This window comes from Ptiloglossa arizonensis, chromosome 1 (genome assembly GCF_051014685.1).
Source record: "Ptiloglossa arizonensis isolate GNS036 chromosome 1, iyPtiAriz1_principal, whole genome shotgun sequence".
NCBI classification, from domain to species: Eukaryota; Metazoa; Arthropoda; class Insecta; order Hymenoptera; family Colletidae; genus Ptiloglossa; species Ptiloglossa arizonensis.
The window spans coordinates 35,315,876-35,329,035 of NC_135048.1; the positions used below are offsets into that span (position 1 = coordinate 35,315,876).

Below are 13,160 nucleotides of genomic sequence, written 5' to 3' on the forward strand. Positions count from 1 at the left end.
GCTCCCGTTCGTCGGTGGCTCGCACGATCTCGACACGGCGAATCCGAGCAGGAAGTCGATTCGCGGCCGGAAATTAGCCCCCTTCGCGGACCGGTTGTCTCGTTTCAGCCCGTTGCGAAGAGGGTTGGTGCAGGCGGTGCCGAGCAAGGCGGGGAGAGACAGAGATACCGCGAGAGGGGAACGTAGACGGACGAGGGAAAGGGCGAGGTAGACAGGACTGGATAGTGCAAGTAGAGGGAGAAGGATGTAGGCGAGCGGTGGGAGAACGGGACGAAAGGGAGCCATACAGGGGAAGAGAGAAAGAGAGAGAGAGCGAGTGAGCGAGAGAAAGAGAGAGAGAGAGAAAGAGAGAACCGTCAGTGAGAGTAGTACCAATCGCGGAGCGTTGACGGACATAAGCGCGCTAGGGGTGTGGAATAAGCTCATTCGTGTGTTGTTCTTGCGTCGAGCGTACAGAAGGGAAACGCTCGAAACACGGAAGTGAGGAATATCGTACGTTCGTTCGGCCATTCTCGCGAACGATTCGTTTACGTCGTTCGCGCGTACGCGTGTGGAATCAGTGCGATCATCGACGTACTGTCGCCGCGAAAGAATCGCTCGCGATAACCGCCGCGAGTGGCTGTTTTAACCCGACAAGACACGGCGGTAGGAAAGAGAGGGCTGGAGGGGAGAGAGATAGAGAGAACGAGAAAGAGAGAGAGAGAGAGAGAGAGCGCGAGAGAGAGAGAGAGGGGGGAGGGAGAGTCGGAGAGACAACGAGAGAGACAGAGAGAATCCATTTTCAGGGAAGGGAGCAACGATTTCTGGGGTCTTTTCGAAGGAGCGTACCAGCTGACGGTACGCGTTGACGATCGTTCGAACGTCGGGGACAGCCGGTCAGCTGGGAAACGGGTCTCGTGGGTGTGGAACGATCTGGTCCGGGGCGATTGATTGTGTGGGTGTCGCGGTCGCTGCAGAGACGTCAAAAAGCGCCATCGTCGTGTCGGCCGCCACGTGAATCGCGAACAGCCAAGGAATACTTGTGGCGTTGAACATCGTCCGACACGGAGGCACGCGTAGAACTCACGCACCGGTGTCGAATCGATGGGTGTGTGAAACCGAGCCGCTTCGAAGAAAAACGCTTGTGAGAAACATCGTCGAGGAATCGTTGGATACTCGTAAAAATCCGGATCGATTCGATCTCGCGCGATGTGCGCTGGATCGTTCTCGACGATCCGTCGAGGTGTCCGTTTCCTCGTATACGGGTAGAAGCGAGGTAGCTCGATACACTCGCGACGAAATTCCGGGAAAGATTTACGAGGGGCAAGGAAGACGAGCCCGTGGCCACGTAGCCAGTCAGCCAGCCAGCCAGCCAGCCATCCATCCATCCAACGTTCTCGATTGGTCGCGCGGCCGTCTACGCGAGGCTCGTTTCTACCGAGCCACGGAGGACTGGTTTCGTTCGAGAGCTGGGAAGCGTTCACCTGCGCCCGTTCGTGAAACAGAATCGTGTGCTCTACACCCTGTTCAAAGTTCAAGAACCCGTGCGCTCGGTGTGTACGGCCGAAACGAGCGCAACCAACGGCACCCGTGACCCGTTTTCCTTTTCAATCGATGTACTCCTGAACTGGGCCGCTGGTCCGCTCGAAAGCACGAAACTCGGTCCGTTCCAACGGGCGAGAACCGAGGGAGCAGAGGGTAAACAACGAACGGGAAATCGTAGGAGCGCGCACGACGTTCTAACCTCCCAGTGGCCATCGAGGAAGCTCGTCGAAGGTCGGTCTCGAGGAGCATCCGGGGAGCAGCCGCGCGCCGTTCCATGAAGCTGGCTTCGACCGGAGAACCTACACAGGGGACGGAAGAGAGAATGCGAGAACCTCCACACAGCCTGTGAACATGATTTGTCATACAGATGCGGCCAGTGGTAATCGTACGACGAGAGACACAGACGACGAGGACACCGACGGAGACGACGATCGCGGAGCCAGCCAGCCTCCTCGCCGCCTCGATGCCTCGACGAAGCTGAACGCTCGCGCGAGAGCGAGACCGATCCTCTCCGGCGACGATAAGGCGCGGACGATAAACGGTGCCGTCCGGTGCCGTCCGGCTTCCCACGGCCCTCTTCCTCGCGTCCAGTGCGTCGATCGCCAGTGTACCGAGGAACCGAACGGAACGCGTACCCGGCGTAACTCGTGTTGTCGCAGCCAGCTGGTGCGATCACCGGGTGTCGGATGACTCCCTCCGTACCACGCAGCCTTCCCGTAGTCGTAGAAAGGACGCGATATCCCGTAGGAAGGAGCGTTGCCGCGCGCCGAGCGAACATCCTCGCGGTATCTCATCGGCGGCGTCGTCGGTGCTGCGCCGGCCCGCGCGTACCGCTAAAGTCCTCGCGATTAGACCTTTCCGTGCACGTTCCTATCTTACGTCCGTGATGGCGGCTGTACCCGATTTGTCGCACCTCACCCCCGAGGAGAGGAACACCATCGAGCAGGTTATGATACGACAGAAGCAAGAGGAGCAGAAGGAGTATGAGATTATGAGGTACGTCGAGTCCTTCGATCCGTTCACACTCGTTGCTCACGGGTAATTAACGAGACCGACTTACCCTTTCTACTTGTACAACATTTCTCTACCGAATTTACTTTACATTTTAAGCGCGCTCGTTCGGGGAGACCGATCGACCGTTCGTTATCGATTCCATCGATCGTATTCGACGAGTTTCCAAACAGACCCTCCGACCACGGATATTTCGAACGATCGCGACCGTTTCTCGATATTTGGATTCCGCTGCTAAATTCGCGTCCGTCCAACGCGCATTCGAGTTCCTCGTATTTACGACGGACGTTCCGTCACGGCTGCTTACCTCTCGCGGTAACCTAATTCGTTCTTGGCTCCGTAACTCGAAACGCGTTCGTACCCTCTCGTTGTTCGCCGCGTGTACGAACACCTTTTACGAATCGAGGATTCTCGCGTGGCTCCTTAAACGTACGAACGAACGCGCGAGCGATACAAAGTCTCGATGCCCCGGTCTCGGCCGATACCAGACCCGAACGAACGCTCGGTCGCGCATCGGTGATCGGAATCAACGAACGGACGAAACGACGTCCGATCGATCGGACACGCGTACATATTTCTCGACCAGCAAATTCTCGCCTCCGAGCCGTTCTGCCTATTTTCTAGACTCACCTGCTCGTTAGTCCTTGACCTCTTTATACCTACGACATCTTCTATTTAGGGTATTCAGCGTCGCGCACACACTTACGGACGATTATCTTGCCGTTTCGCGTTCCTCGCGTCGTTCGCTCTCTCCGCCAAATGATCCCAGAGCGATCCACCGCATCGAAACAAACGACCCATCGTTTCGATCGGTTTCGACGTAACCGTTCCATGCGCAAAGTTGCGAAATACATCGATCTCGAAAATCTGTCCGTTATGCCCGCGTTACGGTTCCCCGAACCGTTATTCGGGATACATTTCCGTCGATCAATATCGACGGTTTATCGTCGATGTTACCGACCGTTTATCCTCGAGAAACAGGGAGACCGCTTGAAATCGATTTTGCGAGCCGAACCTCGCGACGAATATATAAATAACGCTCCGAACAGATCGAACGAAGCTCCTCGTGAAAATTCCGCATCGAGTGGCACCGCTCGCGACGAAAACACCGATCGACCGACACGTTTTAGTTTCGTTCTATCACCGGTGCGGAGGTTTCCTCCGCTCCGAAAACGACTTTACAGCTGGTCGCGCGAGAGGCACGCCGGTGACGGATGCGGCAGCTTCCCTATTCGCGTGCAATTACGGTGCCAGGGTACGAAGTCGCAGCGGGGCGTCGCCGAGGAAAATGGGCGCCGTTCTTCGAAGAAGGCGTTTTATCGATAGGTTGTCGCTGATGGAACACGGGAACGTGAGAAAGCGGCCGAGGGGGCGAAAGGGAGACAAAGAGGCTCCGATCGAGAGAGCGAAAGACAGCGGTAGAGGAACCGAAGACGGACAGAGAGAGAAACGGAGAGAGAGAGAGAGAGAGAGAGAGAGAGAGAGAGAGAGAGAGAGAGAGAGAGAGAGAGAGAGAGAGAGAGAGAGAGAGTAATGAGTAAAGCGTGCTTCGCCATACCGATGCGAGATCGTGTAATGCGGACGACAAGTACGTGTAGGGACGCATGTAAAATGCAAGGCAGCAAGCCTTGACGTGGCTCGGTAACGAGCTGCTGCAGTTGCATAGGGTATGCATAGGATATGCAGCTGCAGCCCGTGGATGGAGTGTGAAAGAGGCTGGATTGGCATGGTAAATTCTCGGACGGTGAAATATAGACGGTGGCCCGCGGAAAGGTGGAGCGTTTTAGCGGCACGACGTCGTGAAACGACCCGCCGGCTGTTCCCTTTTCTTGCATTACGGCGAACGAGGAGCCGACTATGTTCATCGTCGAGCGACGACGGACCCTTTGATATCGCGCGGTAATTTTAGTTCCCTTGTACGCGCGGACGAGACTCTCGCTCGCCTATCGGAAGGCGATTCGCTTCGACGAATAAAAATAGACGCAACCTTTGCGTCCCCGCGCGCGGAAGCTAATACTTTCTCCGCGTAATTTTCTCGTACGATTCAAATTGGGAAGATCGCGTCCCGTACGGTTTCTCTCGTTTGGGCAGTTTGGTATCGAGGACGATCCTTTCCGTGATTCGCAACGACGGACGCGAAAGAACGCGCGCGTCGATATTTCGAGAATCTTATGCTCTTCGTTTCGATGTATCGCGCCGTTAACGCGCACTCGGTTTTACCAACCCCAGCGTGGTCGCGCGAACGCGGCTGCACTATCGATACGAATTTTTCTCGCGCTCCGTTGCTCCTTCTGTACAAAGTACGTCGCGATTCCCGATACAACGAAGGAGACGGCAATTCTCCTCGATCAGACGCAACCCTCCGAAATGCTCTCGTTGAAAATAACCGGATCGAGGAAAACGCTTTCGACGATTCGCGAAATCTGTTACGGTACTTCGATCAACTCACCGTCAAGGATACGTCGGGGCGCGGATACGCGACAAATGTTCAAATTCGACTTTCTCGAAAACGAGCTGACCTCCGTTTTCGATCGCGAATCACGTTGCACCCTCTGCGCGAGGAGATCACCTTTCGAACCCTTATCGAACAACGTTTACTCCCTCGGGGTAATCAATTATTCCAGCATAAACGATAAAAGTTGCACAACTCGCGACGCAGTTCCGCGCGGGTGTGTGGAAAATGGCAGGTTCTCGGCAATTTCGACGCATCGCGAACGAAAATTCTTCTTCCATAGCGATGCGGTTCGCGTGAAAAGTGTTGCGCCAGCCTGGCCGGATTTTGCGGGACAGAAAAGTCGCGCTCGGGCGCGAGCGCGAACCACGGTGGCGTTCGTTAAGTAACCTACATTTCTCCGCTCGGTTCTCCGCTTTTGATCTCCCCTTTTGTCACGGAGAGATATTTTTTTTTCGCGTGCGGATAGCCACCCCTCGAGTCGGCTCGAGCTCCGCGGCGATCGCCGTTGCGTGCGCCCGACTCGCACGATTATCGGTAAAGTAATTAGAGGAACGTAGGCGGACACGGTGTACTTTGCGCGACATGCCGCCGCAACCTTTGTCCCGATCGACAAACTCAAGATTTAGGTTACCGCTTTGCGACTCTTCGATGCTAATTTCCGCTGCAAACTCCCTCGAATCCGCTGATGAATATCATACGGACGTAGATTCTGTTTACGTTTTAAGCGGACCGGGAAAGCGGAGAGGTCCTATAACCAATTTGGCAGAATTCGCGAGCATGTACGCCGACGCGCGAAAGCTTCCGGACAATTACGATTGAGCCCTCGACCGGTTAATTTCTATTTTCCTCGTATCGAGATCGTTTTTCCTACGAAATTCCTCTCGAAACGGCAGTGATTTCGTCGCGATCGTCTCGTACCGCGCGGTATGGTACAAAGCGATCGGGAACGAGAATGAGCGCGTAAAGTTAACGAAACGTTATCCGTTAATATTGGACGAAATCGATGGCCCGACCCTACTTTTCTAGTTCCACTGCAAAGTATTACTTTTACGCGAGGAATCCTCCCCTATCCGATCGTATCACCCGTCTCGAGCGACCCCGTGTAAAAGAAAATTCGCGTTGCTCGTAGGGTGACCCGATGGGTTGCGATCAAAAGTAAAAAATTCACCGCGTTCTTGTCTTCCCTACTGTTTTGGTGATCCAAGTTCGAACTCGACCGTGCCAACAACCCTTCGATTGCAACGTGGAAGTTCCGTACACGCGACCTAGAGACCGAGACTTCCGGCTGAAACGCTCTAACCCCGTGCCAAGTGTTTCTGCATTTCTCTCGCTCCCGCGTACAATGGCGCTAACCTACTTGGCTTAGAAATCGTTCGTACCTGGACCAGCTGGCGGTGTCCATCCCTTGTGATTACGTTGGTTAACATTGTTTACGAGGCTCCCTTGGTGGAAGCTCTCTCGGATTCCTGAATTGGCAACGTGCTTTATGCAGCTGGCGATGATACAAGGCGGCGAAAACTCGTTCGAGTTTCTTTAATTTCTGCGACGAATCGACTTAGGGAAGGGGAAGTTACGCGGAGCGATTACCAGCTCGCACGCACGTAGGTGCGAGAATTTACGTGCAAACGCGTGACGGACAAGTTACACCATAAGACGTAAAAGAGGCGGAAAGATTCCGAGCCAACGACGGTCTGAATAGATCGGTGACATTGGTTAAATTCCATTCCAGTTCAATTACCTCGACGATAAATTGACTTTCCCCGGCGTTAAAGTGCGACGCCTTCTTCGCGGAGACGCTCCCGTTTCGTTCGAATTTCTTCCCTCGAAAATCGACCGATCGATTCAGCCTCCCGTTACGAGAATCGAAACGCAAAATGTCCGTTTTGTCGCCGCTACTCCACGCTGTACCGATTACACCGATCGAAACGAAGTTTTCTTCCCACCTGTTATCTTCCACGCTCTAACCAACCGTCGAGACTTTGTACGCGTTCGCGTTTTTACAGCGCGTAAATACAGAGGCTGCAACGTCGACGGAGACTAATTTTCAATACGCGATAATCAGAGACTCGAGTGCGTTCGCACAGAGCCCGAGAATTCCGTACCGGTGAACGTGACGTTTTATCGAACTTTATCGAGTCCCTTTCCACCCCTCCCTTTCTCCGCGAGAAATACGGCCATTTTTGCTTCTCGAAATACAATCGATAATTCGCGTTTCTCAGATGTTCAATGGAACTCGAATCACGAAGAAAACTGTACCGGAAATCAGACGAACGCCAGTTGCTCGAAGGTATCGTGGTACAACGAGTTCCCGATTACCTACCCTCTCCCCAATTTCGATGATTTTCATCTAAGTTATACGGGGTGAAATTTTCAACGACTTTTTTCTTCGGAAAAATTTCCGATCGGCTTTAAGTTCTCGAGATATTAGCAAAATCCCTTTCGCACCGATCCATTGAACATACCTATACGTACGCGTCCGTGGCAGATTAATTTTTTTTAACGCATTATCCGAGCTGGCGTAGACTAGAGAAAAACTAGTCCCACCCTAAAGAGTTTCATAGACCATAGTACTAATAGATTTTAATATACTGATAATACTGATTATAGAATTTTAACAGGCCAGTTGGTATAGTAATTTAGTCTTTACGAAACGGTTAAGGGTTGGGCTAGTTTTTCTCTCGTCGAGCCGTCAAGCGGGTGTCACCGCGTCAGCTTGAGTAATGCGCGAAGAAAAATTAAATTTGATCATTAGGTTCGGATACAGACAATGTATCTGAAATATGTAACAGGCAAGCGTTAGTGCCTGCTGACACATACGCTGCCGTATGGACTGAATTCAATGGAATAGTGCAAAAATAATATTGTTAATATCTCGAGAACTAGTGTCGACCGGAAATGTTGCCAGGCGAAAAAGTTGTTCAAAATTTCACCCTTTATAATATATTTAGAAATCGAAATCGGGACGATTTTCATCTAAATCAGTTACAACTAAGTTGGAATTAAGTAGCTGTGCTTAAATGAAATCATACCAGAGGACGGATAAAAATGGAACGTGGCACTGGGATGTAATTTGTGGAAATATCTCGGCTCGTGGACAAACGAAATTTTTACGATAGATGTTAGCAATCGAAACCCGAGGCTGGTCAAACGGTCCACTTTGGCGTTAAAGACCCGAATCGGTTCTGGTGTTACTCGCGTTAAAAAAAAGGAGAAAGAAAAAAAGACACGAACATTTAAGATATTAGATTCATTTGTAGGAACGTTTGCAAACGTTATTTTCCAAGCGAGCAAGGAATCGCATCGTTTATCCGTTCAAATACCGATACAACTACCGTTGCCTACAATTGGGACGTTTCGACTTCCGTAAAAGTTGTCGCGAGTCTCAATTTAGCTTCAGATTTTCGTTGCACCGATCTCTCGATAAAAACGACACGGTTCGATAAAGCGTCGCCTCGGCAATTTTGAACGATGCTCGCAGTTATTCGAAACGGCTCGAAACCACCGGATACGGGCGGGGAGCCACGCGAGGGGATTGGTTTATTAGTCGAAATATCGGGAAGGTGGGCTTCCCGGACGTCGTGAAACTTTTCCTCGTTTATTTCGTCGCAAATAATTTTCTCCGGCGTTGTTGTTCACAGGCTAAAGCAGGAGGAGTTGAGGATCCTCGAGGAAACGATACGGGCCTACGCGGAGAAGCGCAAGAAGGCAGGAGTGAAGTTGGACATCATGTGTAACTTATGCCTGACAACCATGTTCGGCAGAGACGGCCACATCTGCAAATACTGCGGCATCCTGTGCTGCGCACGCTGCGGTGGAAAGGTCAATCTACGGTCGAGCAAGGTAGGGGCGAGATTCGGAAAAGAAGCGGGAAGATATATCGTCCGGAGAAATCGCGACTCGTACACTGCGCGCTCCAATTCCCGCTGTTTTTGTTAACCTCGTTGCGTTTAACCCTCCGGTACGGTACGATGGGCTGGAAATTACCCCGTGTCGCTCTTTTAACCCCTTAACGCGTCGATTCTTCGAGCTTCTCCACTTTCGACGAAGAAACCATCGGATTTTCTCACGAACGATCGGGGGTCGATGATCCTTATTATTTACAAAATTCCGAAACCTCCCGATCTAAGAATATCCGTGAGAGATTCAGTTCGTTTAACAGTTAGCGAGCCGTCCACGGAAGACGCTCGATAATCCGCTATTTTTCTTTTAATTACGAAAGCCACTTAAATTTAGCGAACATTCGCACTTTGAAGGATCACGAAGTTTATTTGTCGTCACACCGGTCAGGATTGCGAACAAAAAAGATTCATTACCTAAACGAAGGGATCAAAGGGAATCCTTTATGACGGTGCATTCGCGGTGCGCGAAGAACGGAAACGTTTCGCCCTTGTGACAATTCGGGGATCAGTCTTTTCACGGTGGTAGAGGAACCGGATAAATTTACGTCGCATAAGTATATCTGATCCGTAGACCGGTTAATTTTGTAACGTCCAACGCACATGTACGTGTAGGTAGAATTTAGCACGGACGAATTAACGGGTTTCGCTTTACGAAAAATGCGAATACCGATACACGAATGTTACGATACGATCGAAAACGGGGGTCGTTGGGTAAACGAACGAGAAATTGAATAATTAATCGATCGGAGCGTTTAACTTTTAGTCGTACCAGATGTCGAATCATCGGGAGTAACTCTCGCGAATCGAGAGGCGCTATTCGTTTAAGTTCGGGAAAACGGCCAGGCCACGGGTTAACGAGATACGTCGGCCGATCGATAAACTAGATCGTTGATCGTGCACGCGAAGGTCCGCCACGGGCAATGCAAATCAATGTTTTCATGGAGTGAAAACCGACCCGAAAAGCAGAGTCACTGGCTCGACCGTACTGATAACTCTGATCAATGGGATCTCGGTGGGAATCTTCGAGCTCGGAGGAACGGAAACGGGGCTACGATTGCCGACTTCTTCAAACTATTATCTCAGCGCCTGTCACTATATATTTAAGTGAACTATATTCGCCGTCGAGTTACACAATCTTGGCCCTCTAAATAGAATGACAACGGGAACGGCGTGACTCATAAATAGAATTATATCTTTCGCAATGATGCAGATAAGCAGAGGGGTGCTATCGACATACTTTTTCGGTCTATTTTTAACGCCGAAATTAAGAACCGCGCTTTTAAAGCGACTGTGAAATACGAGCTTGTCCAATTTCAAATTTCTCCGCAACATTGGACGATACGACTCTCGTATGCGTTTGCAACGACGTTTCTGGAAACACATTGAACGTTGGTAAATGTTAGCGTTACTTCGAGTTCAACTTCTTCGAAAAGAGTAACAGCCTTATTCTAAATCCGTTATTCATCGCGTACGAGAAAACGAAGCTATCGAAGGATTGCCCGAATTCGATTGTTTTCGACAAGTTCATCGAGTCTAAAGAGACACCGTCTCGCGTGGATAGAAACGGCAAGAGTAACGCGTACGTTTTGAGGTTTACTCTCGCGACAAGAAATCTGCAAGAATTTCTAGAGCGGCCCGATACGGGCAGTACGAGCTCGGTCAATGTCGGAACGGAGTTCTTGTTTCGCGTTGTCGAGGATCGGGCGACTCGGAGAGATCCCGGTGCAAAATTCACGGAAAATTGAATCAACAGGACCGCGATTTATCACGATTCAAGGGATTCCATTTATTCTCGTCGAGAGATTACGAAACGCCGTCGCGACGATGCGAGCGATTAAAAGCGCGACCGATCGCTGCTGGGAAATGTCAGCTTCCTGGAAACAATTAAGGGCAGCGGTCTCGTAAAAGACGGCAACCAGCCCGCGCATCGTCGCGCACGCCTGAAATACGTGGAAATAATTGACCTATAGCGAGCCCTCTGGCCTTCCCCTTTCCCCGCTACAGCAATTAACCCTTATCGCGGGCGCGTGTACATTGCGTCCGTGGGAGTAATGCCGTCGCTAAATAGCCGGCCAGCGAATACGTTTTCCATTTATACACCGATATTTCCCAGGTCGATCGCGCAATTTCGATAGGGTTTTCATCAATGGGAATGAAATAGTGCCTACGGCTCGCGTTCCGGAGCATTCGAGCTTTTTATTTCGAACACTTGATCTCGGAACGTGGCGTGTCCGTTCGAGCCGATGTCGTTGATTCGGCGAACGATCGATCGCTAAACATTCGTTCGGCTTGTAATTCAGCTTCTTTTTCCCGCAAGGGACGGCCAGTTTTCGATCGTCGAGCTTCAAGAGAAAGAATCTATCGGGAACGTGTAGAGGGTTCGCGGAGGTTCGGCGAGTTCAAGGAGGATCGCCGTTAAATTCTTACGGATTTTATAAACGAGGTCCGCCTCGTGCTTTCACGGTTCGTTTCCAGGCTATATCGAATATTGTGGGTCAATAGTCGGCGATAGCTATTTAAAGTGGTAATGCATTTATCGACGTTAAGTAGCCCATCGATGCGGTAAAAAGTAAACGAAACGAAGAAAGAAAAAGAAACGAAACGTCCACGTAACGGTCGGATACGCGTATCGGTTAGATTTCGTCGAGTTTTGGAACGTGCTCACCGATCGAAGGAAGAAGGGCAATTTAACTTCGTTTTCGAAAGCGGTATGTATCTGTAATCGAGAAATAAGAGCGCCGAGAATACGTATAGAGAATGCACGCGCGTATTCCAGCCAGCAAGTGGCGGTATAATAATGGAAGCAGACGCGCGGAACTTCGGCTTACAACTTCCTGTAAGTTTATTGGTTTTCGTCGTACTTTCGCGTGGCTTAAGAAATGGAGGTTGGCCGTGCAGTTGGTTAAAGTGGGCCGGTAGTTGCTTCGTAGTTTCCCGAGCCACGTATTCCTCGAAAAGAGCGAACGAGGGATAACAATTATTCGCGATACCTTTGGAAATATTTCGTTTCTCCGTGGTCGGCCGATGTAATTTCGATCGGTGCGCATTTCGAAATTTCGTCCTGAAAAAATTCTCTGAAAATATGAACCGTCGTAAAATTCGCCCTCGACGATTTCAATAACCTACGAGTCTGCAAAACCCGCTCGAACCAGTGTTCAAACATCTCATTTAATATGCCCGAAAATACACCGAGCGATGAAACGGAACACACATTCGTCTACACACAGCGGTGCTCGAACACAAGCTCGCACACGCGCGCGCTGATCGTAGTGGTACGTCCCGCGCACGTACTCCCACACTAGCTCCCTCCCTCCCTCTCACTCTCCCTTCGTCCCTCCGTTCCTCCCTCCCTCTGTCCCTGCCCGCTCCCCCTCCTCCATGGCCACACGCAAGTACGATGATAAACGTCACGGCGCGCGTTACGACATCATCGATCCGAGCGGAACGCTCGTACGTTTCTCCTCGCTGGAGGAGATCAACTCGCGATGCGATACCGTCTTCGTCGAATTACGCTGGTCGCGCGGTGCGCCGCCTCGCGACGCCTCGCGCTCCGGTTCGCGCTCCGGTTCGATCGTCGTCGGGGGTTCCTCGATTCGTGAAATCTCAGGGCCCGAAGGAACCCCCGCGAGCGCACCACTTTCACCCTGTTCGTTTCCGGTCGGCGAGCCGCGGTCATCCGCGTTTACACAGCTGCCTTTGTCTTCGTCTTGCTTCTTTTTTTCCCTTTTCGTCGCCACGGTTTAGGCTCGCTGCGTGGGAGCCTATGAATGGGGCGCGTCCCTGCGTGACGTCACCCTAGCGTGTAGTGGCCAGGGGAGCGGGGACCCTCCAGCGGGGAACGGGGAACGGGGGGACGGGGTCAGGAATGAAGCGCGGGGTGGACGAAGGTGTGGGTGGCCGTGGTTGAATGCCGGGTGGCGTGTGAAGGGGTAACGAGGAGGGGGAGGGACGGGGTGGGAGGGAGGAAGGGAGAACGTGACGCAACATATTGATCTAAGTTTCGTAGGGAGGGTTACAGTCCATGATAGGCCAGCGGAGTACAGGGCGCGGGGGCCGAGGGAGAACGGAATACAAGGTGGCCGGCAAATTTACGTTGTTCCTCGTTTCAACGCGGTTGACTCGTGTTTGGCGTGCCGGGGCCGCCCGATTGAGGGGAACCAGTGTCTTTGAAGTGGGTACAAGCGTGGCTGGAAGAGTTGCCACGCGAAAGAGAAAGCGAAACGTACCGACGTCCGACGATGGAATTAACGCGGAACCGTTCAAATTCGTTT

The 13,160-nt window shown here is 51.6% G+C and overlaps 1 protein-coding gene across 14 annotated transcripts in view; it reads left to right on the forward strand.

Moving 5' to 3' along the window:
- Positions 1 to 2,385: 2,385 nt before the first annotated feature.
- Rim (Rab3 interacting molecule) overlaps positions 2,386 to 13,160 on the forward strand; it is a 64,420-nt gene continuing 53,645 nt past the window's right edge. For all 14 annotated transcript variants that reach the window (XR_012993796.1, XR_012993790.1, XR_012993779.1 and 11 more), the window contains exons 1-2: positions 2,386 to 2,520; positions 8,629 to 8,830. Coding sequence is in view for 3 of the 14 variants with exons in the window: in XM_076324461.1 (XP_076180576.1) it covers positions 2,411 to 2,520; positions 8,629 to 8,830 (312 nt within the window). In the remaining 11 variants the exon portion in view is untranslated. The remainder of the gene's footprint in view (positions 2,521 to 8,628; positions 8,831 to 13,160) is intronic.